Source organism: Macaca mulatta, chromosome 10 (assembly GCF_049350105.2).
Source record: "Macaca mulatta isolate MMU2019108-1 chromosome 10, T2T-MMU8v2.0, whole genome shotgun sequence".
In the NCBI taxonomy this organism is placed as follows: Eukaryota; Metazoa; Chordata; class Mammalia; order Primates; family Cercopithecidae; genus Macaca; species Macaca mulatta.
The window spans coordinates 15,579,873-15,607,375 of record NC_133415.1 but is presented as its reverse complement, the minus strand read 5'-3'; the positions used below and the strand labels follow the sequence as shown (position 1 = coordinate 15,607,375).

General features: G+C 39.7%; 1 protein-coding gene across 30 annotated transcripts in view; it reads right to left on the bottom strand.

Annotated features, from left to right (window-relative positions):
- The window catches only part of RBFOX2 (RNA binding fox-1 homolog 2), a 295,158-nt gene that overhangs the window by 191,417 nt on the left and 76,238 nt on the right, over positions 1-27,503 (bottom strand). For all 30 annotated transcript variants that reach the window (XM_077948059.1, XM_077948058.1, XM_077948068.1 and 27 more), the window contains 1 exon segment: positions 12,611-12,661. In XM_077948059.1, the coding sequence (XP_077804185.1) occupies positions 12,611-12,661 (51 nt within the window).

Sequence of the window (27,503 nt, the reverse complement as noted above, 5' to 3'; positions counted from 1 at the left end):
CAGAAAACTGAATCTTAAGAGAAGTTAAGTGATTTCCTCAGAGTCCTTGCAGTATTTCCCAAACTCACTTGGATCCAAACTTTATGGAAATGTTCATACAGACATGTTAAACGAGTTCAAACAGAGGCAATAAGGAAAGATTTCATAAGGGAGATTAAGTTGTTAACAAGGATCTTAAAGGATACTTAGGATTCTGCTGGTAAAGGAGAAACATTACAAACAAAAGGCATTAGGAAGAAATAAATGCCCAAGATAGATATTTGAAGGACTGTGAAGAGACATATAAGGCAGAAGGCAGGCTGGGTGCAGTGGCTCATGCCTGTAATCCCAGGACTTTGGGAGGCCAAGTCCGGTGGATCATCTGAGGTTGGGAGTTGGAGACCAGCCTGACCAAAATGGAGAAACCCCATCTCTACTAAAAATACAAAATTAGCCGGGTGTGGTGGCACATGCCTGTAATCCCAGCTACTCGGGAGGCTGAGGCAGGCGAATCGCTTGAACCCAGGAGGTGGAGGTTGCAGTGAGCTGAGATTGCGCCATTGCACTCCAGCCTGGGCAACAGGAGCAAAACTCCGTCTCAAAAAAAAAAAAAAAATATATATATATATATATATATATATGTTAATAGGGTAATAATGAGAAACAGAGCTGAAAAAATGGGAAGCAAATTGTAGCAAGCCTTGAATGTCTGGCTCAGTTTTTACAAAATTCTGCTCAGGTTATAGTCCCCAAAATGACTCCCTCTTTATATGCATGCTGCCAAGACCCATGAGTCAGGTAAATAAACTTACACAGATTTCATTTCCTTCACAAAGACCTCTTTTTCTTGGAGATGTCCAACAGCTAGATTCCTGAGCTAGAAATTTCAAATCTACAGATATGATTCATTTCAAATAGTGAATAAGAATCAAAAGGAAAATGAGAAAATAGACTTAAATCAGAGTGTGAGAACTAATCATTCCCTTGTAAAGCTTCCTTACGGCCTCTTTTCCATAAAATAAATGAGAAAAATGACTTACTAGCCCTATTACATGCCAAGAAATTTACATATGTTATCTCTGATACTGTAACAACCTTTCATAATAGGAATTATTCCTATTTTACAGATGAAGAAATTGAGGCTCAGAGAAGAACAAAAACTTGTAGCCTGCAACAGCAGGATTGATATTTAACCCAGAACCAAGGAGGGTGTGTGTGTGTGTGTGTGGGTGGGTGGGTGGGTGTGTGTGTGTGTGTGTGTGTGTGTGTGTCTGTCTGTCTGTCTGTTTGGGGGGGCAGGGGTGTCTGTCTACGGAGAAATTGCCACGAAACAGCTTTATATAGAAGTTACAGTTTCAAGGCCGGGCGCGGTGGCTCAAGCCTGTAATCCCAGCACTTTGGGAGGCCGAGATAGGCGGATCACGAGGTCAGGAGATCGAGACCATCCTGGCTAACCCGGTGAAACCCCGTCTCTACTAAAAAATACAAAAAACTAGCCAGGCAAGATGGCGGGCGCCTGTAGTCCCAGCTACTTGGGAGGCTGAGGCAGGAGAATGGCGTGAACCCGGGAGGCAGAGCTTGCAGTGAGCTGAGATCCAGCCACTGCACTCCAGCCTGGGCGACAGAGCAAGACTCTGTCTCAAAAAAAAAAAAAAAAAGAAGTTACAGTTTAAAAAAATAAAAGCCAATGAACCTAGCTGATCCTCACTCTGCCATATCCCTTAGGACATGAAGAAAGCAGCACAATTTCTCTTCATCACATTAAGAGCTTTCTTGTCCAAACATGCTTGCCACCAAGCATCTGGAGAAAGCTGTTAGCCAAGCACGAAGCCACTACAAACCTGCAAATCTTCCTTGAAGGAACCACCAGGCCTCAGCAGAGAGGCAAATGCCTGTTTTCATAGTCGCTTTCATAAAATAGTTATTCAGAATTTATCCAAACCTAGCAAATATGGATGAAAACAATTCTGTTTTCTTTTATTGGAGAAGGAAGAAGATACGTATTACAAAATCTCATAACTGAGAACAAATATTTGCAAACTGTAAATCTGACCAAGAATTTGTACCCAGAATATACAAAGACTTCTTACAACTCAGTAAGAAGAAAAACCAAATAAAAACTGGGCAAGAAACCTGAACAGACATCTCACCAAAGCAAACATGAGTGGCTAACAAGCACATGAAAAGGTACCTACTTAATTATTACGGAAATGCAAATTAAACCACAATGAGCTATTACCATACAGTCATTACAACAAAAAAGTTAGATAAAACCAAACCACTTTGGAAAATAGTCTGCAGTTTCTTTAAAAGTTATGCATGAGGCTGGCCATGGTGTCTCAAGCTGGTAATACCAGCTACTCAGGGAGGCTGAGAAAGGAGGATCACTTCAGGTAGGAGTTCAAAGCTAAATTGAACTATGATTGCACCACTGCACTCCAGCATTGGCGACCTCATTTTCTCTTTTATTATGATTATTAATATTTTATTTTATTTTATTTTTGTATTTCTAGTAGAGATGAGGTTTCACCGGGTTAACCAGGCTGGTCTCGAACTCCTGACCTCAAGTGATCCACCCACCTTAGCCTCCCAAAGTGCTGGGATTACAGGCATAAGCCACGGCACCGGCTTCGTTTCCCTTAAAAAGAAGAAATTATGCATGAGATTAGCATCGTCTCAGTAATTCCACTCCTAGAAACCTACCCAAGAGAAATTAAAGTATGTCAACGCACAGACTTGCAGGTAATTCTTCATATCAGCACTATTCATAATAGCCAAACTGGAAACAATACAAATATCTACCAGCTGGCAAACAAATAAACAAAAGGTGATACATCCCTACAATTAAATATTATTTAGCAAAAAAAAAATGATATAGTGATACATAGGACAACCTGGATGAACCTCAAAAACATTATAGTAATTGTAGAAATCTCATGCCAAAGACTATATATATCATATAATTCCATTTATATAAAATGTCCAAAAGAGACAATTTTTTTCTTTTTAAAAGACATGGTCTTGCTATGTTGCCCACGCTGGTCTTGAACTCCTGGGCTCAAAGGATCCTCCTGCCTTGGCCTCCCAAAGTACTGGGATACAGGCGTAATCTACCGTGCCCAGCACAAAAGAGGCAATTTTATGAAGTCAGAAAGCAGAGCAGTAGCTGCTGGGGGAGAGAGGGAGGACTGGAGAGGGAGCAGGGAATGACTACAAAAGAATTTGAAAGAATTTAGGAAATGAGGGAAATGTACTAAAACTGGACTGTGACACAATGCTATATGTTTATTAAGTATCACTGAACAAGTCACTTACATTGAGTAAATTTCAGGTATAGAAATGACATCTTAATAGAACTTTTTTTGTTTGGTTTTGGTTTTGGTTTTGAGATGGAGTCTCACTCTGTCACCCAGGATGGAGTTCAGTGGCATGATCTCAGCGCACTGCAACCTCCACCTCCTGGGTTTAAGCAATTCTTGTGCCTCAGCTCCCAAGGAGCTGGGATTACAGGCACCCGCCACCACGCCCAACTAACTTTTGTATTTTTAGTAGAGATAGGGTTTCCCCACATTGACCAGGCTGGTTTCGAGCTCCAGACCTCAGGTGATTCCCCCGCCACGATCTCCCAAAGTGCTGGGACTGGGCGTGAGCCACCGTGCTGGCCATAGAGCTTTTTAAAAAGCAATTGCCAAATACTTATTTATATTTATTTTCTCTATATAGTTAGTAACTCCAAGGGAAACAAATATGTTAGAAAGGCAAAGTAATAATATTTTGTTTGGATATAAAATATTTAAATAGTCATAATAATATAATTATTATGTATTCACAAATCAGTAAATACTGATTTGACCCAAAAAATGGCTTCACTAGAAGGAAAGAGAGGGTCTATAAACTGTTAATTTCTGGCCAGGCGCAGTGGCTCATACCTGTAATCCCAGCACTTTGGGAGGCTGAAGCAAGTGGATCACTTGAGGTCAGGAGTTCGAGATCAGCCTGGCCAACATGGAGGAACCCCATCTCTACTAAAAATGCAAAAATTAGTTGGGTTTGGTGGCGTGCGCCTGTAATCCCAGCTACAGGGGAGGCTGAGGCACAATAATCACTTGTATCCGGGAGGCGGAGGTTGCAGTGAGCCGAGATCACACCATTGCACTCCAGCCTGGGTGACACAACGAGACCTTGTCTCAAAAAATAAAAATAAAATAAAACTGCTAATTTCTCATCTTCAACAGAAGGAAGCCAAAGAATAGTGCCAAAATTTGGACACATCAGGAAACAGCAGAATAAGCATATTATTTATCATGGCAGTGAGCAGCAGAAGAAATAAAATGGTCTTTCCCAGGAGTGAAAAGATTTGTAACTGTTCGAAGAATGAAATGATGTAAAATGTAATAGTAAAGCTGATTACATGGATTGAGAAAAGTGCTACAAGAACGCTGTAGACACTACAGCATACACCAGACCTTCATCCACTAGAGGGTGCAAGGACAACACCACAGAAGGACCTAAACTATTGATGAGTGACCTGAGGTCAGATGTTGGACAGAAGCAACAGTTTGAAAAAGCTTTGCACAAAGGCTGAAAGTGGGGTTCTAGACAACCTAATAGGGGGAAAAAAAAAAAAGCAATTTCACACTTCCTGTAATTTAAGAGCAAAGCACAAGCATGTTCAATTAAATAAAAGAGGATCAGAAAGAAACTTATTATAGACTGTGAGATACAGAAGGGGTAACATTTTACTTCTGAACCGTTTTAATCCAGTCTCCAGCTGGGAGGTCTTACAGTTTGGGTGGAAAGATGGCAAGTAGGGGAGTGACTGCTAAAAAGTATGGGGTTTCTTGTGTCCGGGCGCAGAAGCTTATGACTGTAATCCCAGCACTTTGGGAGGAGGCAGGTGGAGCGCATGAACTCAGGAGTTCAAGACCAACCTGGGCAACATGGTGAAACCCCATCTCTACCAAAAATACAAAAATTAGCTGGGCATGGAGGCGTACATCTGCAGTCCCAGCTACTCAGGAGGCTGAGATGGGAAGATCACTTGAGTCTGGGAGGCGGAGGCTGCAATGAGCAGAGATCATGCCATTGCACTCTAGCCTAGGTGACAAAGTGAGACTCCATCTCAAAAAAATAAAGGTATGGGGTTTCTTTAAGGTTGCATTTTTAAGGACACTAAGTATTAGAATAATGTTTTTCAAACAGGTTGCAATCCATTAGTGGGTCCAGGAAAAATTCAGCAGACATCAGTTTTGGTCAATTGTTGGTCACAATCGACAGTTTCTTGAAGGGGACAGAAAATATCACAGTACTTAGAACATGGTTAAGATAGGCAGTATTTGATAAGACTAATTCTAATTTATAGTCAACACATACGTTTGTGTGTATACTGGGGCATGACATAAAAGCAACTGCCTCCTTGGGGTCAGTCTTTTTTTAAGCTCAAAAGCACTAAGCTAGAACCTGAACACCCTTACCATGTCCTCCATTCCACAAACTATCCCTGAGGGAAGAAAAGTCATTATCATTTCTTCAACCAAGTCAAATGAGTACTACAGAAGATGCATTTGCTATTGTCCACGGCTCCCAATTTTAAAAAAGCCTTGAGAGTTCATGCAAAAATCTGACTAAAATAAAGTTCATTTTCTACCCATGAAAAAACTGGTTAGAAAAAAGAAAAAAAATTTTGAGGAAAGAAAAGACTTTTTAAGAAAAAAACCCTTAGGTCATTTTAAATTTACCCTCTATATTAAAAGTAAGCCTGCCACTCTGAATTTAAATCTTTACTTTTCTATGTTATATTTGTCAACGTAAGCACCTCCTTTGATGTTCCCACTTGTTTCTGCTAATCAGTGGGACATACCCACATTGTGCCTTTCAACAGAATTTTAGAAAATTAAAGAAAAAATATAGTTTTGAGAAGTCACTGACAAGCATTTCAAACATCAAAGAATGGGCCCAGCGTGGTGGTTCACATCTGTAATTCTAGCACTTTGGGAGGCTGAGGTGAGCAGATCACCTGAGGTCAGGAGTTTGAGATCAACCTGGCCAACATGGCAAAACGCTGCCTCTACTAAAAATAGAAAAGTTAGCCAGGCTTGGTGGCGCATGTCTGTAATCCCAGCTACTCAGGAAGCTGAGGCAGAAGAATCACTTGAACCCGGGAGGCGGATGTTGCAGTGAGCCGTGATTGCGCCACTTCATTCCAGACTGGGCGATAGTTTCAAAAAAAAAAAAAAAAAAATTGACAACATGACATTTTTCTTTGTATTTAAAATAAGAAAAGATAAATTTTAGATCATAAACTATTTTAACAAACAAGATGGAAAACTTGACAAAAATAAGTTATTCAAGGGACTTTCAGGTCATATGAAGACTTCATGCTCCCACATTCTCCAAAGATTCCAGAATATCTTGTCACACCAGCAAAAGAACATTCATATTCAGAGAGACACTGACAGAAAAATACAAAAGGGAAATACAAGACATGGAGGCTGAAAATCGGGGTTCAAGTCCCATTCTTTACTTACTACCTACGTAAGGAAGACTGGGAGATTCATTTGACAGTCTCTGTGCTTTGGTATTCTTTTATCTATGAAACACGGATAATAAAGCCCAATCTACCTGGTTGAACTACTGTGAAGATCAAAACTGGATATACACAGGAGTGTTTTGTAAACTGTAAAGTACTTAGCAGACATTACTAAAAAAGAAAAGAAAAGGGAAGAAAGAAAGAAAGAAAGAAAGAAAGAAAGAAAGAAAGAAAGAAAGAAAGAAAGAAAGAAAGAAAGAAAGAAAGAAAGAAAGAAAAAGAAGGAAGGAAGGAAGGAAGGAAGGAAGGAAGGAAGGAAGGACGGACGGACGGACGGACGGACGGACTATACTGAGGATACTGCTAATCAACAGCATTACTTTTCTTTTTTCTTTTTTTTTTTTTTTTTTTTTTTTGAGACAGAGTCTCGCTCTGTTATCCAGGCTGGAGTGCAGTGGCACAATCTCGGCTCACTGCAACCTTCAACTCCCGGGTTCAAGCAATTCTCCTGCCTCAGCCTCCCGAGTAGCCGGGATTATAGGCATGCACCACCACGCCCAGCTAATGTTTTTGTATTTTTAGTAGAGATGGGGTTTCACCATATTGGCCAGGCTGGTCTCGAACTCCTGACCTTGCGATCCTCCTGCCTTGACCTCCCAAAGTGCTAGAATTACAGGCGTGAGCCACCACGCCTGGCCCTTCAGCACTACTTTCAACACTTAGTTTTGAAAGTATCCCACTGCTGAACATCCCTTACTTGGTTAGGCCACCCCAATGAAGCAAAACAAATTATCTCTAGTTTGTGTGTATCTGCTGTAATCCTCTTCCCTACCCATCCCCCAAACTGAGTTGACTCTAAAGCAATAAAACAAAATTTAGCCAAGTAACTAAGGAGATACAAAATTGATGAAACAAAAGTAAGCCTTCCCTATGGTTGATTAAAGTATAAGCCTCTTTTAATCAATTAATTTGTTAAATTAACTAATGTTCTCCAGTTCCCAAGTTTAATAAAGGGATGCTTTTAACAGTCTTAGCCCACCTAAAACTAGTAAACAACTCTCTCCTATTTGCCCCCTAGCCCTTCTTCTACCAGTAGCTGAGTTGTAGGCTTACCAAAAATCACTTGTGTTTATTCACCTGCCAGTTTACAGAAGTCATAAGTTCTTATAATTATATAATTAAATGTTATATATATATATATGTATGTGTGTGTATATATATATATACACACACACACACACATCAATGAAATAAATTAGAAAAGTTTCCTTGAAAACAACTCTAATGTGAATGCTTTGTGAAAAACAAGTCAAGACACTGAAAACTTTTGCTCAAATTAGATGTGGGCAGGACAACTGTAAAAGACTGGGCAAGAAGGGGGAATCATACAAATCTAGCTACACAGTTTGACCCAAATTACTCTGAATGTCATTAAGACCTTGTTCCTCTTTAAAACAAACAAATTAGAACGCACAGATGATGCTCTGGGAGCATAGTTTATGCAAAAAATTCAAGTAGTATTTCAATCACATCTATATATAAGGACCTTGACCTCATATCAGGAAACTGAAGAGTAAACATATATTTGTTTAAATTAAAAACGCTCTATATTAAAATAAAAGTTTAAAATATTTCCCCACTTCAACCAGTTGTTAAGATTAACCCATGGCCTACTAGTTCTGATCACATTAAGAAAACACTGACTGTATTTCTTCAATTAGAGACGGATGGCCATATATCCCAGTTTACCTGGGACTGTTTGAAACTAATTATTGGCATCACTTTTTATTCTCAAAAGTGCTCAAACTTGAATGCTAAAGTTTATATGGTCACCTTATTTATAACAGACATAAAGTTGTTGCACCAAGAGTGAGCAAGGGGCCAGCCTTAGGACCCCCATCACTTTCCAGAAAACCCTTAAGAGCCATCCCATATAAACAATCTTAGCAAAAACAGGAAGCCTGCTGTGCAGAACAAAGCCCTCTTCTAATCAGATTGCTGCTCTTAAGTTCTTCTTATATAAAAACCCTAGAGCTGATGCACACAAGTATTCTCCCACTTTAAAAATACTGCAAATCCATAAAACATTCCAGCCTTAATCAAGGCCCAGGAACACGCCTAAGCACATGCACATAAATCACAAATAAACAGTCAACTAGGAATCTAAACCACTACATGGTATCATCAATCTAAAATCCTGCCTGGCTTTATTTATTTATTCATTTATTTTTGAGACAGGGTCTTGTTCTGTCGCCCAGGCTGGAGTGCAGTGGCACAATCATAGCTCACCACAGCCTCAATTTCCCAAGCTCAAGCGATCTTCCCACCTCAGCCTCCCAAGTAGCTGGGACTACAGGCACATACTACCACACTCGGCTGATTTTTTTTATTTTTAGTAAAGACAAGGTCTTGCTATGTTGCCCAGGCTGGTCTCCAACTCCTGAGCTCAAACAATCCTCCTGCCTCGGCCTCCCAAAGTGCTGGGATTATAGATGTAAGCCACTGCACTTGGTCCTGCATGGCCTTAGATAAAATTTCTCACTTTTCTGAACTAGTTTTCACTTATGTAAAACTGGAACAGTGTTTGTCTCCTCCACTTCCATAGAGAAACCACATTAGCAAGTATAGTGAAATGCTCAGAGTGCTTTCTAAAAGCAATGGATTGTCATCCCATAAAGCTTCTTAACAGATCGGGAAAAAAGGCTGAGGTGACCGTGCATAAACATGCAAGAGGTGGCAGGTGGTTTTCCCTGCTCCTTTCCTTCAGGTTTTTAACTCAAATGTGCTATTGGGACTGTATGTAATATGATAAAAGAATCACTAAAAAAGTGAAATGCTGGTGGTACACTTGGTGCTAACAAACTCAGTAGTAATAATCTTTAGTCAGGAGTCACGGACTTCTACGTCTGTGGTTGAGCTTGAAGAACTCTATGAAGCCCCCACATTACTTTATAATAATGTAAATGAGTGAATGGGCACATTCACACATGACCACATTTTCCTCTGGTCAATAAATAATTCTCCAGTACAGAGAAAAGGACCCTCAGACAGAAGACAAATTTCAGTTCTTATTCAGCCACTTACTTGAATTGTTGCCTTGGATAAGTCACTTTACCTCTGTGCGCTTCAATTTCCTTATCTTTCCAAAGGGAATATTTGCCTCATCTACTTCAAAAGGGGTGTTTGGAAGAATAAGATGAGAAAACACCATGAAAGTGGTCCACAGCAATCAAAAGAGTTACCTCTTTTAAAAATCACCATTCAGCCACTGATAAGAATCTTGTCTGCAGACGGTTCTTATCTATTTAGAAAGGAACAGTGAAAGAATAAGGAAAGCAAACAGACACGCCTGTGGCCCCAGCTACTCAGGAGGCTGAGGTGGGACAATCACTTGCGCCCCGGGGGTCAAGGCTGCAGGGAGCCATGTTCATGCCACTGCACTCCAGTGTGGGCGACAGAGCAAGACCCTTTTGGTTTTGGTCTCAAAAACCAAACCAAACCAAACCAAAACAACAACAAAAAAAAGGGAAAGCAAATAAAGGCACAATTAAAATTCACCTTCACCCCATTCCCCAGTTCCTTGATTTGCTGAGCCAAAACCACGCTGAGGAGACGTAAAGATCACAAGTTCCATTTCCGCCAGCTCAGCCTGTTCAGCGACCAGTGTTTCATGCTGATAAATGCCTCCCAAATCTCAAAACACAAAGTGAGAGTTCACAAGGTTAGGCGCATTAATTAGCAGTACTCATTTGGATTCTGTATTCATCAAATACAACAAGCAGCTATTCAATATTTGCCTATTTGCACACTCTAAGATCTCTAATTCAAAGATCCAACCAGAGTACAAAATAAAGCCCATGAAAATAAACTAAAATAAACCTGTCACCATCAGAATGTGCCTCAAAGTAAATGAGCAGCTTTAAACCATGGCAAAGGGCTGTAACAGGCCTGCAGCAGAGATGGCATGAGTAATGAATGTGCAGGTTACAGAAGTGGGCCCCTGCTGCAAAAGAAAGAAAAAATAAAGTAGGTACAATCAAAGAGACTACTTTTTTAGGCTTTAATAAATTCCTATTAACTCTTTTTGCTTAGCTCCTTATTGATCTGTAATCCCCACAAGAATACAGTACCCTTTCAGTCTTCTAAACTCAGACTTTACATCAATTAGCTTTACCTTCCTAAATCCAGAATAAGCAACATTTTATAAATAATAAAGTAACTGCATTAGTTTGCAAGACTAGATTAAGAGACTAACCATGACCCCTTTATTACATGTCCTAGGTGAAAAGTACAGGATGAAACAGAAACTGTCACTACCTCTAAAGCAGCCCATAGGACTGCAGTTCTCAAGCGCACTACCCAGCAGAATCACCTTTGGGATTTATAAACATTTGAATGGGTAAGCCCAACCTTAACTTACCCAATCAGAATCTCCGTAGGGTGGATCTCCAGGTATGAGAATTTTTTTCTGATATATGACTAAGATATAAAAGTACTATCAAAGGGCATAAGTTTCCCAGCTTAGAGAAGCTCTAGCACAGACACAAAGCAGAAAGAAAAACAAATAAATCTTTATATTCTCTTTAGATTTGGGATAAATGGCCCTATCTTTTACCAAAAGCTTTCATCTTCAATATCAACAGTGATGAACTCAGTGGGGGATGAACACAGAGATAACAACACTTCTTCTCTCCATGCCCTATCTGGGGCCAATCTGACATCAACTCAGCACGAAAAGTGCAAGAATTGGACAAATTACTCTCAAATCTGAAAGGCCTGCAAACAGGTGACTACTGATTATCAACTATCCTAGTTTCTGTTTTCTTGTAGTTGTTGTTTTGTTTGTTTTTTGTTTTGTTTTTGAGACAAAGTCTCACTCTGTCACTCAGGCTAGAATGCAATGGCGCAGTCTCAGCTCACTGCAACCTCCACCTCCCCAGTTCAAGCAATTCTCCTGCCTTAGCCTCCCAAGTAGCCAGGACTACAGGTGCGCACCACCACGACTGGCTAATTTTTGTATTTTTAGTAGAGACGGGGTTTCACTATGTTGGCCAGGCTGGTCTCAAACTCCTGACCTCATGATCCACCCACCTTGGCCTTCCAAAGTGCTGGGATTACAGGTGTGAGCCACTGCACCCAGCCGACCATCCTAGTTTTTAAGATCCGCTTCAGGAGCTCTGATGAGATTCAGTGAACTTCTGGAAAGGACACTATGAACTCTTTCGTTTAGCACTATAACTCATATCCCTTGGACAAGTAGAACAATGGTAGCTTTTTTTTGGACAACCCTGTAAGGAATAATGGCATTCCAAGATATTTCTAGGAGCTACCCTTTCAAATCTCCTGAAGAACGTCAATATCTCCAAACAGCAAGGAGACAAATTTCTTTTGGAGGCAAGGTGATTTAAGCCACACCATTTCTCTAAGAGGAAGCCTTACCTGTTCTTCTATCCTAGCTCTGCTTCAACGTCATGTGCTCAAGTCTTCAAACAGCAAAAAGATAGGGAAGGCATTTTATACACTTGCCTAAACCATACTGAGGGTGGCTCGTAGGAAGCAGTTCTGCTCTGACCCATAATAGGGCCTGGGCTTTTCCAGTCATCCTCCCATCTAACAAAGAAAGGCGGCAGAAACTTCGCTTTCTCAAGCAAGCCTTCCCTGATTAAAACCATAAGGCTGAATTCCCCCAGGGAGGAGAATGGAATTTTCTTGCTACAGATCATTACAAGGACTCAAAAACTCTGTGCGGGCAGGGGCTAACTGGCAGGTAATAAAGAGACAAGTCCAGCATTCAGAATTATGAGGCATTGAGAAAACCAGGTCAAAAAATTATTATGTAGCCTGGAGAAGAAAATACAAAAGCAATCGTGACTGTGCTTGAGTAATTATTTTCTCTTATAATATCCACAATTTTAATAACATAATACTTATAGAATTTTAAAATATGCTTAATTTACATCTGTAAAAGTACATTCATTGCTGAAACAAGCCACATTCCCTTTCAAAGTAAGTAATTTCAGGAAATGTTCTCTATCACAGCAACCCTTTGATGAAACACACCACACACATACATCATCTGAGTTACAAATAGCAGATACCAACCTGGCTGTCCCGCGCTGGGAATCCATGATAACCTGGAGTCAGAGGCTCGTTCTATGAGAAAGACAAGAAAAATATCAAACTATGAGATGAAAGAAAATGTTAAGAATAATCAAAATCATCCACACTGATCAAATATAAATTCCTGCCCTGGTTCCTAAAATGTTCCATTAACTGTATTCCACCCTACCTAAGTGTATATATCTCCTCGTTAAGCCTCTACGCTGGCAAAAACAAAAAACAGTATTTGCTTAGGAGCACTATTCAGAAAAACTATTTTCCTCCTTATACAGCGAAATCTGTTTCTTTTCCAGTATATCTTAGGCAGGGTGCTACTGAGACTGGGGTCAGAGTAATTCCTAACTTCATCATACACTGTGGGACTTCAGCATCCCCAGTCCCAACTCACAGTAAGCCACTAGCACCCCTGAACACTAGGATAACTAAAAACTTGTTGGTTTATTTCCAAATGTCCTCTGGATGGAAAGGGGACAAGTACCAACCCTGCTGAGAACTGCCTCTTGACCCAGAAAAGTTCTCGGTCCTCGTCTCTATCAACCTGTTTCCCCTCAGTTTTTACTTTTGTATTTACTTATTTTTTGTTTTATCCCCTCAGTTCTCTTAAATCTGGATGAAATTCAACCTCTGTTCAAGACTTTCTCTACTACTCTATATCATCCTATGGACTTAAATGACTCCTCTTAATATTTAATATTTACTTAGCTTACTTGTGCAGCTTACTTTTTACGTTATTTATGATTCTAATTAATCTCATTTTTTAAAGGTATATCATGTTGAGTATCTATCTCATCTTCACTTTAAACCACTAAATCAAGATCCTTGAGGGCAAGGATGATAGCTAATAAAAGCTATGCAAACCCTAATTTAGTATAAGGTCATATAACATGAACACTCATTTCCAGCTTATTCGACCCATTCAATCATTCAGTTAACATATACTAATATTAAAATTTTCCAAGCACTGTTAGTTGACTGATGGAGTAAAAAAGACGAATAAAAACAAGGTCCTTGCTTTCAACGGAACTTTTAAATGAGGGAAGATACATGTGCACACAAAGGAGTAAATGAGAACACACAGTGCTTTTGCAATTTTCAAAGTGCTCAACATCGTTACTTAGATATTCATCCTCTTCTTCCATTCATTTGTGCTTTCATTCCTACTAGCAGAATAGCGTAAAAGAAATTTTCATTGATAGGACTTTTGAATATAACAATAGAGTAAACTTTCCACTAATTGGTAGGTTGACTATATTCAGATATTTGATAGTCAAAAGCATGAAAGTCCGAAGACAACTTAAGCTCACTGCAGAGACCCTGTGTCTTGTTCATCATCATTTCCCTGAGATCTAGCACAGTATCTAACACATGTAGACACCCAAAAGAATGTGTAAATAAATACACGGAGCTAAATAACCAGAAAAATGTGTAGGAATTCAGTCACTGAAGCAATCATAGACAATCCAAGTTCTCTTTATCTATTCCTATGAACCTGTTTTGGACATTTTAATATTTATAGTCTCCTCAAAGAAAGCACATTAGACACTGAGGAAAACTGCCTTTAAAAAAAAGATCATGGGTACCAAAACAATCTTGTAAAAGAAGAAAAAAGTTGAAGGACTCCCACTTCCTGATGCCAAAGTTTACTACAAAGCAACAATAATCAAGAGAGTGTAATACTGACATAAGGATACACACATAAACCAACAGAATACAACTGAGAGTCCAGAAACACGCCCTTACAGTTATGTATCATCAAAGGGAAAAGGACAGTCTTTTCAACAAATGACACTAAGACAACTGGACATCCACATGTAAAAGAATGAAGTTGAGGCCGGGCGCGGTGGCTCACGCCTGTAATCCCAGCACTTTGGGAGGCCGAGGCGGGTGGATCATGAGGTCAGGAGATCGAGACCATCCTGGCTAACACGGTGAAACCCCGCCTCTACTAAAAATACAAAAAAATTAGCCAGGCGTGGTGGCGGGCGCCTGTAGTCCCAGCTACTCGGGAGGCTGAGGCAGGAGAACGGCGTGAACCTGGGAGGCGGAGCTTGCAGTGAGCCGAGATTGTGCCACTGCACTCCAGCCTGGGCGACAGAGCGAGACTCCGTCTCAAAAAAAAAAAAAAAAAAAAAAAAAAAAAAAAAGAATGAAGTTGGAACCCCACCCCGCACTATAAACAATATTAACCCAAAATAGAGCATATTTAAAACAATAAAACTCTTAAAAAAAAAAAAAAAAGATCAGAGCTAATCTTCATGACCTTTGATTAGACAACAGTTTCTTCAATGTGACACCAAAAGCACAACCGACAAAAGGAAAACAAATAAATCAGACTTCATCAAAATGTAAAACTTTTGGCTGAGTGCAGTGGTTCATGCCTGTAATCCCAGCACTTTGGGAGACCAAAGGAGAACTGCTTAAGGCCAGGAGTTTAAGACCAGCCTGGGTAACACAGTAAAACCCATCTCTACAAAAAATTTCAAAAAATTGCTGGGTATGGTGGCACACACCTGCAGTCCTAGCTATTCAGGAGGCTGAGACAGGAAGATCGCCTGAGCCTGGGAGTTTGAGGCTTCAGTAAGCTATGATCACACCACTGCACTCTAGCCTGGGACAATAGAGTAAGCACACTTTCTTAAAAAAAATTTTTTTTTTTTTAAAGATTGGGTGCAGTGACTTACACCGGTAATCCCAGCACTTTAGGAAAACAAGGTGAGAGGGTCTCTTGAGCCCAGTTTAAGACCAGCCTGGGCAACTTAGTGAGACCCCACTTCTACAAAAACAAAAATTATTTAAATTATGTTTTGTGCTTCAAAGAATACCAACAAGAAAATAAAAAGATAACCCACAGAATGGGAGAAAATATTTGCAAGTCATATGTTTAACAAGGAATGCGTATCCCAAATACATAAAGAACTCTTAAAACTCAAGAACAAAAGGACAAATAACTTAAAAATTGGCAAAATATTTGAACAGACAGTTCTCCAAAAGAGATGTGCAAATGGCCAGTAAGTACATGGAGATGCTCAATATCGTAAGTCATTATGCAAATCAAAACCACATTGAGATAAAACTCACACTCATCAGAATAGTTATAATCAAAAAGACAGACAACAATAAGTATTGTCAAAGATGTGGAGAAATCAGAATTCTTCCACACTGCCAGTGGGAATGTAAAATGGTACAGCTGCTCTGGAAACAGCTGGATAGTCCTTCTATTAAACATAGAGTTATATGACCGAGCAATTCCACACCTGGGTATTTAACTAAGAAAACTGAAAACATATGTCCACACAAAACAATACACATGAATATTCATAGCAGCATTATTTCATAATAACCAAACAGCAGGAAAAAAATAAATGTCCATCGATTGATGAATGGATAAATGAAGTATGGTACATCTATAGTGGAATATTATTCAGTAATTTTAAAAATAAAGTACAGATACAACACAGATGAATACTGAAAACACCATGCTTGAAAACAGACACAGAAGGCCACAAATGATATAATTCAATTCATTTGAAATGTCAAGAATAGGCAGATTTATAGAGACAGAAAATAGATTAGTGGTTCCAGGGACTAGCGGGAAGAAACGAGCAGTGACTGCTAATGGCTACGAGGTTTATCTGGGGGGAGATGACAATGTTCTGGAATTAGACATTAGTGATGGATGCACACATTCATTATTATACTAAAAACCACTGAAACACTAAAAGCACTTCATAAAGGTGAGATTTATGATCTGTGAATTATATCTCATTAAATTATTTTAAAATAATAATAGTTATAGGCAATGTTGGCTATTTTTCATACTGATTTTTATAGGGGAAACATGCAGTTTAGATTTTAACAAAAGAACAAGGCTCCTTCCGAAATGCACAAGTGCCTTTTGTTTGTTCTGGATTCTACAAATTTACTTCCACGCACCATTCTCTACAAATTTTAACAATGATGATGATAACCCCCCGATACTGAGCACCTAATCAGTACAGTTCCAGGATGGAGGGGAAGAGGAAGAGATAGAGGCAAAGAGAATGAGCTAATATAGCAGTATACAAAAATACATTTCCTATCACTGGGGAAACTAACTGAGAGAAGGTAAGTAACTGGCCCGATAACACACAGATATTGAATGGGAAAGTCAAACTGCCAACCTGCGTCTGCTGGACTACAAAGCCCCTGTTCTTTCCATTTTTCCAGGTCTCATCCCTTCTAATCATTCCATATTATCCCCTTACAAGAAACATTTCATGATTGTCTGAGAAGGGCATTAAGAAAGTAATCAAAAATCCCAAAAGCATATTAACAGAAATTCATCACTCCGAGAGGACATCCCACATATGAACCATATTCCATGAAATCCTGGAGTTCAACAATGCAAAAAAAAAAAAAAAAAAAAAAAAAAAAGTCCTATAAGGAAAAGATCACATTCATATAAGCCAGTATTGTCAACAACTTCAATAGAAAAGTTGGTTGTAACAGGTTGCACAGAGATGTGTCAGAGGAAATGGATTTACTCCTCCACCTGCCTTAGCAAAGCATTACTCTTCTTTATTTCCTACCTCTCAGATAAGGCTATTTGGAACTCTCAAGCCCTCCTTGCATATACCCGTCTCTTATACATGCATTAATTTTGCATGATTTTGAATTTTACAGACATGGATCCTATTGCAGGTATTCTTTAGTAATTTGGCATTTTTGCTTGATACTATATAAGATTCATCTCCACTAGTGCACGTAACTATTTTACTAACTGTGATTGCCATTTAGTATTCTCTTATAAACTATAAACATGTCAAATAAATTACTTATCTGTCCTATTTTCCTGTTAATGGATAACTGAACTGTTTCCAGTTATGGTTTTTCTGCTCACACCATGCTGCCTATGAACATTCGTTTAGATTTGAGATACCATGTTTCACTTATGAGATTAGCAAAAATGGAAACACCATAAATAGACAAAAAGATGAGTCAACGGATACTCTCACACCTAACAGTAGGAATATAAGTATATTGGGACCCTGTTATGGAAAGTAATTTGACAGTACTATCAAAATATTGAATGCATATACCTTCTTGTAACTTCACATCTCTATCTAGACAAAGAAGCATGTGCAAAGATTTTCAAAACAGTTTGCGATAGTGAAAAACAAGAAAAAAACCTCAGTTTCCATTAATAACAAGGTAATAGCGTTATCAATTATTACAAAATTTCAACATTCCACCTGCACGAGTTTTAAAATAAGGTAAAATCTTTATGAATGACCTCAGGTCATATTAAATGACAGCAGAACAGAACGCTCAAGCAGAAATGGCTAGCTACACAGACGGCTCAGGCAGGAGGATCACTCAAGCCCTGGAGATTGAGACTAGCCTGGGCAACACAGCAACATCCCATCTCTTTACAAAAAAAAAAAAAAAAAGGTAACTAAAGGCATAGAAAAGATAAAGAAGGATATATAATAATCTTCTAATACTGGTTACCTCCAGGGAGAAGAGTAAGATTTGGGGAAGGTTGAAAGGGCATGTTTTACCCAAATTTTACATTGTGTAAAATTCACATATGACTTAGAATAAAGCTGTTGTCAGTGTTTCTTAATGTTTTATAACTTATAAAACCAACTATATATCTCACTTAGTCATCACAATGTATAAAACAAGTTTTATAAATGTTATTTTACAGATGACAAAACTGAAATTCAGACAGTTTAAGTGATTTGCTCATTATCAAATAACTAATGGCAGTGGCTGAAATGCCTCCAGACTTAGGTCTTGATTCTACACCCAACACTTCTACTACTTCATGACAACTATTAGGCTGGTGCAAAATTAAAGTAATGGTAAAAACCGCAATTATTTTGTGCCAGCCTAATAGTGGGAAAGATTTGCCTGGTTTGGTCAGGGATGATTATCATTATCTAATGATATGCAAGTCTGAGTGTTTAATCAGCATAAAAACAATAACTGGCATTTAAAGCAGAGAGAGAATTACAAGGAAACCTACTGGAACAGAAGAGATGGAAATCAGATGTGTTAAAAGTCCAAAAAGAAAAGGTTTTAGTTGCGATATGTCTGTAAGCAAGCATTACTGGCCTACTAAGTTAAGAATGAAAGAAACTGACTCTGTCTCGGCAGGGACTGCTCAAAAATAAAACTACATACATAAGAAATAAAATACCAGTCATAAGAATCTTTATTAACTAAGAGGTCAGCAATTAAAACCATTTAGAAGCTTCTGGTTGGTGGACATGTGACAGTGCAACAGAAAAATCCTTAAGTAACTATCAAAAAAAACACCAACTGCTGGCCGGGCACAGTGGCTCACACCTATAATCCCAGCACTTTGGGAGGCCGAGGTGGGCGGATCATGAGGTCAGGAGATAAGAGACCATCCTGGCTAACACAGTGAAATCCCGTCTCTACTAAAAACACAAAAAATTAGCCGGGTGTGGTGGCGGGTGGCTGTAGTCCCAGCTACTCGCGAGGCTGAGGCAGGAGAATGGCACGAACCCAGGAGGCAGAGCTTGGAGTGAGCCAAAATCGTGCCACTGCACTCCAGCCTGGGCGACAGAGCAAGACTCTATCTCAAAAAAAAAAAAAAAAAAAACACCCAACTGCCAATGGACTGTGAATGTGAATGTACAGTGGATACTGAGAGAAGTGATACACAGCAAGAAAAATAGCATCTGACTTTTATATTCTTCTTTGACTGCTTAGATGTTCCTATATGCACCTACATCTGCAAAATCTCTTTAAGCAGAAGAATTCTTCATTTATTCAGTAAGAGTGGATTGAACAACTGCTTTGAGAAACATAGTGCTGGCATTCTTGTCCTTGAGGAGCTCAGAGAGTCTCAAACTCCTGGCCTCAAGTGATCCTCCTGCCTCGGCCTCCCAAAGTGCTGGGATTATGGGAATGAGCCAGTGTGCCCAGCCTCAAGAAGAGAAATTGCTAAGTGACCACAGGGTGTCAATCTGCTTCCAAACCATAAGAGTTCAAAATACCTAGAGATAAGATGAAGACTTATAAGTGATACAAATCTGATAGTATCTAATAACAAGGTCCCAACATGAGGTCCAACTGTTAACTAGTAAACTAAGCTTTCACTACACAAAAACTCATTCTACCCCCACATCAAGACAAGACAATCAATGACAGTTCTTTGTTATATTCACTACTCCCTCCATATTTACTGCCCCCCCCCCTTTTTTTTAATTAAAAATGACCTGGTATAAGCAGCATGTTTCATGGTAAAACCTGACACAGGGAATTTACTGGGTTCTCGAAGATTATCTTTGAAACACACTACAGTTTCTTCACTAGTGGTCACAGGTGTCTAAGAAATAACCAATCAAACCCCTTTTCTTTACAGGTGAGGAAGCTGAGACTTAGAGAAGTGCCTTGTCCACAGTCATTCAAACTAGGTAGATATGAAAGAGAACCCAGAATTTAGAACTCCTGACCCACAAATCATATAAAGTATTCACCTTAGACTACTAGTTATATTATAGAAATATGTAACTCCTTTCATCATGCCATCATGCAATAGAAAGGTTGGGCTGAACCTTGGAAGTCAGTGATACAGATTCAAATTCTGGCTGGGTCACTTTCTAACTATGTGACTCTAGTCAAAATCCTTAATATCTCTGACCCTAAATTGTCTCAGCTGTGTAACAGATAATATCTACCACATAAAGTTGTGACATTAAGTGAGATGATCAGGTGAAGCTTATCTGGCACAATATTTACCATACTGGAGAAGCTCAAAAAGAATTCCTTCCCAACCCCTATGTCTATCCGTTGCAAATTATATAGTCTATGGGAATAAATCCCACAAAGTAGCACATTTCCAAATAACCAACCTTTAATTTTCTTAGCTTACTCTACCTACATCAGTTCTTTAGGAATATGTGCCAAATGGCCATTCTGCCTCACTGTAAGGTGTTCAAAACCTAGTGATATTGTAAACTGATTCTAGTATTCAAGGACAGAATGAATGAGAATAGCTCTAAAGTGACCAAAGAAACTCTGCCTTTTGTGACATATACAGTCAAGGCCACATGACAATACTGTGGTCAACAACAGACTGCATAAACAATGGTAGTCCCAAAAGACTATAATGAAGTTGGTCAGACAGTGGCTCACACCTGTAATCTCAGCACTCTGGGAGACTGAGGAGGGAGGATCACCTGAGGTCAGGAGTTTGAGATCAGCCTGGCCAACATGGCGAAACCCCATCTCTACTAAAAATACAAAATTTGCTGGGTGTGGTGATGAGTGCCTGTAATCCCAGTTACTCAGTAGGCTGAGGGCACTAGAATCCCTTGAACCCAGGAGGTGGAGGTTGCAGTGAGCCGAGATCACACCACTGCACTCCAGCCTAGGCAACAGAGCAAAACTCTTTCCCAAAAACTCCCATCGCAGTGACATCATAACTGTCATAGCACAAAACATTACTTATGTGTTTGTGTGATGCTGGCATAAACAGGCCTACTGTGCTGCCAGTCATATAAAAGTCTAGCACATATAATGTGCAGTTCACAGTGCTTGATAAAGATAATAAGTGGTTATTTTACTGGTTTATGTATTTACTATACCATACTTTTTTCATTAGAGTGCGTTCTTTCTACTTATTAAAAAAAAAGTTAACTGTAAAATAGCCTCAGGGAGGTCCTTCCTGAGGTGTTCCAGCACATAGCATTGTTGTCACAGAAAATGACAGCTCCATGTATGTTACTGGCCCTTACCACCTTCCAGTGGGAAGGATGTGGAGGTGGAAAGCATATTTATGATCCTGTCCCTGTGGAAGCCTAGGCTGATGTGTGTGTTTACGTCTTAGCTTTCAACAAAAAAAAGTTTTAAAAGTTAAAAAAAAAAAAATTAAAAATCTTAAAAACCTTATAGAATAAGGATACAAAGAAAATATTTTTGTACAGCTGTATAATGTGTTTGTATTTTAAGATAAGTATTATTACAAAAGAATCAAAAACTTAAAAAAATTTTTAAAGTTTATAAAGTAAAAAAGTTATAGTACGCTAAGGCAAATTTGTTGTTAAAGAAAAATAATTTTGTACAAATTTAGTGTAGCCTAAGTGTACAGTGTTGATAAAGTCATCAGTAGTGTACACTAATGCCCGAGGCCTTCACATCCACTCACTCACTGACTCATCCACAGCAACTTCCAGTCCTGCAGGCTGCATTCATAAGTGCCCTATACCTGTGTATCATTTTTATCTTTTACACTGTATTTCTGCTGTACCTTTTCCATGTTTAGATACATTGTGTTACAATTGCCTAAAGTATTCAGTACAGCCACATGCTGTACAGATGTGCAGCCTCAGAACAAAAGGCCGTATCATACAGCCCAGGTATGACAACGTATGCTTCATACAACTAGACAGTCCATTCTGCTGTCATCAATTCCTGTTTGGCTAACACCCTCAGTTCTTTCAATTTCCTTTACAAATCCGCTTTCTTCTTGCATTTAAAAAATAAAATAAAATTCAATCATGATGACAAAATTATATTTTGAAGTACATAAATAAGAAATAAAATTCTGGCCAGGCACAGTGACTCACTCCTGTAATCTCAGCACTTTGGGAAGACAAGGTGGGAAGACTGCTTGAGCTCAAGAGGTTGAGACCAGCCTGGGCAACACAAGGAGACCCCGGGTCTATAAGAAATATTAAAAATTAGCCAGGTGTGGTGGCGCACAGCTGTGGTCCCAGCTACTTGACAGGCTGAAGTGGGAGGATGGCTTGAGTCCAGGAGGTGGAAGCTGCAGTGAGCTGAGATTGTACCATGGCTTTCTAGCCTGGGCAACAGAGCAAGACTGTCTCAAAAAAATTTGTTTAATTAAAATTTTAAAAAATAAAGTTCCCCGTTAATCTTATCTTTTCTAGTGCTGAGGTTTAAGATCATACTATAAATATTCTTTAGCAGTTTCCTTTTTTTAAAATTGTGGTTAAATATACATGAAGTTACCATTTTAGCCATTTTTTCAGTACACAATTCTATAGCATTAAGTAGATTTATATTGTTGTGCAACCACCACCATCCATCTCCAGAACTTTCTGATCTTCCCCAACTGAAAGGCTGCACCCAATAAACACTAACTCCCCATTCCTCTCTCCCTCCTCCACTGCCAACCAGCATTCTACTTTGTGTCTCCATCAATGTGACTACTTTAAGTACCTCACATGAGTAGAGTCAAACAGTATTTGTTTGTGCCGTGACATAATCTCAGCTCACTGCACTTATCTCACTTACCATATATTTATGGTTCATCCATATTGTAGCATGTGTCAGAATTTCCTTCTGAGTCCAAATAATATTATTGTGTTAAAATTAAATGAAAAGACAATTTTATGTGCATAGCACTGTATGGCAGCCTACAATATGTGGTACGTAAAAATCACATTTTGTCCATCCATTCATCTGTCGATGGACGCTTGGGTTGTCTCTACCTTTTAACTATCGTGAATAAAGCTGCTATGAATGTGGGTGTACAAATATCTATTCAAGCCCCTGCCTTCAATGCTTTTGGGTAAACATTCAGAAGCAGGACTGCTGGATCACTGGTAATTCTATGGTGCTTGCACAGTGACAATATTTAACTTTTTAAGGGACTGCCATACTGTTTTCCAAAGCACTGAACCATTTTAAATTTCCACCGGCAAAGCACAAGAGTTTCAATCTCTCCATATTCTTACTTAAACTTGTTACTGTATGTGTATGTTCATCCTAATGAGTGTGAAGTGTTATCTCATTGTTTTGATTTATATTTCCTTTACAGCTTAGTGATGCTGAGCATCTTTTCATGTGCTTATTGACCATTTGTACACGTTCTTTGGAGAAATGTGTATTCAAGTCCCCTGCCCATTTTATAATTGGGCCATTTGCTTTTTTGTTGTTGAGTTGTAAAAGTTCTTCATATATTTTGGATATTAATCCCTTATCAGATATATTTTTGCAAATATTTTCTTCCATTAGTGGGTAGCCTTTTCACTCTGTTAATAGCGTCCTTTGATGCATAAAAGTTTTTAATTTTGATAAAGTCTAATTTATCTGTTTTTTCTTTTTTGCCTGTGATTTTGGTGTCATGTCTAAGAATCTACCGCCAAATCCAAGGTCATGAGGATTTACTCTAAGTTTTCTTTTAAGAGTTTTATAGTTTTAGCTCTTTTTTTTTTTTTTTTGAGACGGAGTCTCGCTCTGTCGCCCAGGCTGGAGTGCAGTGGCTGGATCTCAGCTCACTGCAAGCTCCGCTTCCCGGGTTTACGCCATTCTCCTGCCTCAGCCTCCCGAGTAGCTGGGACTACAGGCGCCCGCCACCTCGCCCGGCTAGTTTTTTGTATTTTTAGTAGAGACGGGGTTTCACCATGTTAGCCAGGATGGTCTCGATCTCCTGACCTTGTGATCCGCCCATCTCGGACTCCCAAAGTGCTGGGATTACAGGCTTGAGCCACCGCGCCCGGCCATAGTTTTAGCTCTTATGTTTAGGTCTTTGATCCATTTTGAGTTAATTTTGGTATTGACGTAAGGTCCAACTTCATTTTTTTTTTGCATATGTCTTACTTATTTTTGAGGTTCCTTAGATCTCTGTCCATTTGCCATCTTCTTCCTATTTTCTGAGGATTTAGAATTAAACATCCATTCCATCTATATGCTGGTTATCGATTAATTGATTATCAGCTCCAAATTTACCCTTTTTGCCCGCTGTGTGAAAATGAACCTGGGCCCTTTAAATATTTTTCCTTTGCCAGCATGCATGATGTCAAGCTTTATCCACAGAGAACACAAGAGATACATTGTAGGAAGAAAGCATTTCACTTCCAGGTCCCATTGTGCTTGCCTAGCAGGTTCCTACAGGATAAGCAGTTTCCCTCTATCCTAGCTCCTACAATGGACAGCAGCCAGCAGCTAGTAGCTTCCCTCAGTAACCCTTTTCAGGCTGTCATATGGCAAAGTGCCTCTAGTGAAACAACTCCTTGTGAAGAGCTTTCCCCAAGTATCCTAGAGGGTAGTTTTTGGCAACTTCAAAAGGACAGATTTCCAGCAAGTTCTGCTGGTAAAGGTCCATAGGGACTTACTTCTCCGCCATTCTGAGAGTCAAAGTCATGCCTCTCCAACAAAGCCCCTTAGATTTCAGTCTCTCGGCCAGGGAGTGTTTGGTGGTATTGAGGGAGATGGCTCTTTGGGTATGACATTTCAGTCCCAGACTAGCTGCTTAGCTGCTATTATACTAATTCTATTTTATCACACATCAATCATATTATTACATTATATCTGCTATTTTAGATACAGCAGATCCGTATCTGCTGTTATTTAGTTTTCTTCCTAAGAGCCAATTTCTCATCACTTCAATCTCCTCTTATGATAAATAATTCTTTTTTTTTTTTTTTTTTTTTTGGAGATGCAGTCTCGCTCTGTCACCCAGGCTGGAGTGCAGTGGGGTGATCTTGACTCACTGCAAGCTCTGCCTCCCGGGTTCATGCCATTCTCCTGCCTCAGCCTCCCAGGTAGCTGGGATTACAGGCGCGTGCCACTAGGCCCAGCTAATTTTTTGTATTTTTAGTAGAGACAGGGTTTCACCGTGTTAGCCAGGATTGTCTCGATCTCCTGACCTCATGATCCACCCGTCTTGGCCTCCCAAATTGCTGGGATCACCATGCCCGGCCCTTTTTTTTTTTTTTTTTTTTTTTTGAGACGGAGTTTTGCTCACTACCCAGGATGGAGTGCAGTGGTGTGATCTTGGCTCACTGCAACCTCCACCTCCTGGGTTCAAGCAATTCTTCTGCCTCAGTCTCCTGAGTAGCTGGGATTACAGGCATGTGCCACCATACCCGGCTAATGTATTTTTAGTGGAGACGGGGTTTCTCCATGTTGGTCAGGCTGGTCTCAAATTCCCGACCTCAGGTGATCCGCCCGCCTCGGCCTCCCAAAGTGCTGGGATTACAGGCATGAGCCACCGAGCCTGGCCAAAAATTGTCAAACAAGCAGCAAAGTTGAATGAATGTCCCAGGAAGCACGCACATGCCCCCGCCTCCGGCTAGATCCCATCTGGCTTTCTCTCAGCTTGCTGCCCTGGTGATCACTAAGGCAGAAAGACTCCAAACATATTTCCTCCTGAGGACATTCAGGGTGGAATTCAGTCAGAACGCACCTTCTCCCTCCCACAACTCACATCCCTCATGCGTGCCCCATGCCCTAATGCCTTTCTTTCCTTCTTTCTTTCTTTCCTTTTCTTCCTTTTCCTTCCTTCCTTCCTTCCTTTCTTCCTTCCTTCCATCCATCCATGTTGGTCTGGCTGGTCTCGAACTCCCAACCACAGGTGATCTGCCTACCTCGGCCTCCCAAAGTGCTGGGATTACACGCATGAGCCACCATGCCTGGTGGTAAGTAATTCTTTATATTAAATTCCCTGTCCAAAGTACTGTGTAGTCTCTCTCTCCTGGCTGGACCTGGACTGATACAAGTGAGCTGAAAAAAAATGTTAAGAGCTACTTACTATACATAAGACAGACATTATGCGTAGTGTTTTATAAACATTATCACTTTTAATTCTCACTAAAACCCTGTGATATATCACTTTATAGTAAGGAAACTGAGGCTCAGAAAAACTATACAATTTTCCCCCCATATTACAAATCCAGGTCTGTCTTACATTAAAGTCCCTGCTGGCTTTCTACTATGGTGTTTATTTTTCTTCACAGACCTAAGAACATATTTTTAAAAGAAACTGAACATTTATGTGCAAAAAGAATGAACATAGCAGGTCTGACTGCTATTCTCAGAGACAGCAGCTTGCAAGGTTGGCCTTAGCTGGTATCTGGGAACTGAAGATTTTACAAGGGTTCTATCCCCAGAACCGATCAGAGTGGCTCTTATCTGTTAATGCCTGCTTTCCTTTTGGGAGTCTGGAATTTTGATATGTGCTAGGGTTAGGGTGCCTATGTGAACAGCTCCCCCTCCACCACCATCCCCAGCCAAAAAAATCTCAGCACTAAGACTGTAACAAGCTTCCCTGGTAGACAACACTGTCAAAACTTACTGCTGGAGGAATCAAAGCAAGTCCTGTGACTCTACTAGGAAAGGACTTTTGGAAGCTTGAGTCAGGTTTCCTCTGGACTTCACCCCATGTACCTTTTTTCTTTGCTGACATTGCTTTATAGCCTTTTACTAGTATAAAGCATAGCTATAAGTAGGACTACATCTTAGTTCCGTAAGTCCTAGATAATTCACTGGACCTAGGGTAGTCTTGGAGACCCCCAAAAAAACCTATAATACACCAAGTACTTTGTTAAATGCTGAGGACACAAAGATGAATAAGGCCTTTGCCCTCAAGGAACTTTAGTCTATTTAAATTTCCATTCCTTCATTCCTATGATCATCACTTCTTAGTCTTTTCACCACTTAAAATAGATTAGATTCATTTCCCTGAGCTAAATTTCATTCTTAGTGCTGAAGTGATGCTAAATAAATATTTAATAAGTCCATCAGCAAAATCTGAGATACAAAGCTCTAATAGACTCAAAGGCTACACATACTTTCTCTTTACTTTCCCTGTCTTATTGTGTTCCTCATTAAAAATAAATTGACAAACGCTTGTACATTGCTGGTGGGAATGTAAAATGGAGCAGCTGCTATGGAAAAGAGATTGGCACATCTTCAGAAAGTTAAATACAGAGCTCCCATATGACCCAGCAATTCCACTCCTAGGTATATACCCGAAGAACTGAAAACAGGTACTCAAACCAATACTTGTACACAGATGTTCATGGCAACACTACTCACAATAGCCAAAGAACAGAAACCCAAACATCCATCAAGGGATAAACAGATAAACAAATTGTGCTATATACACACA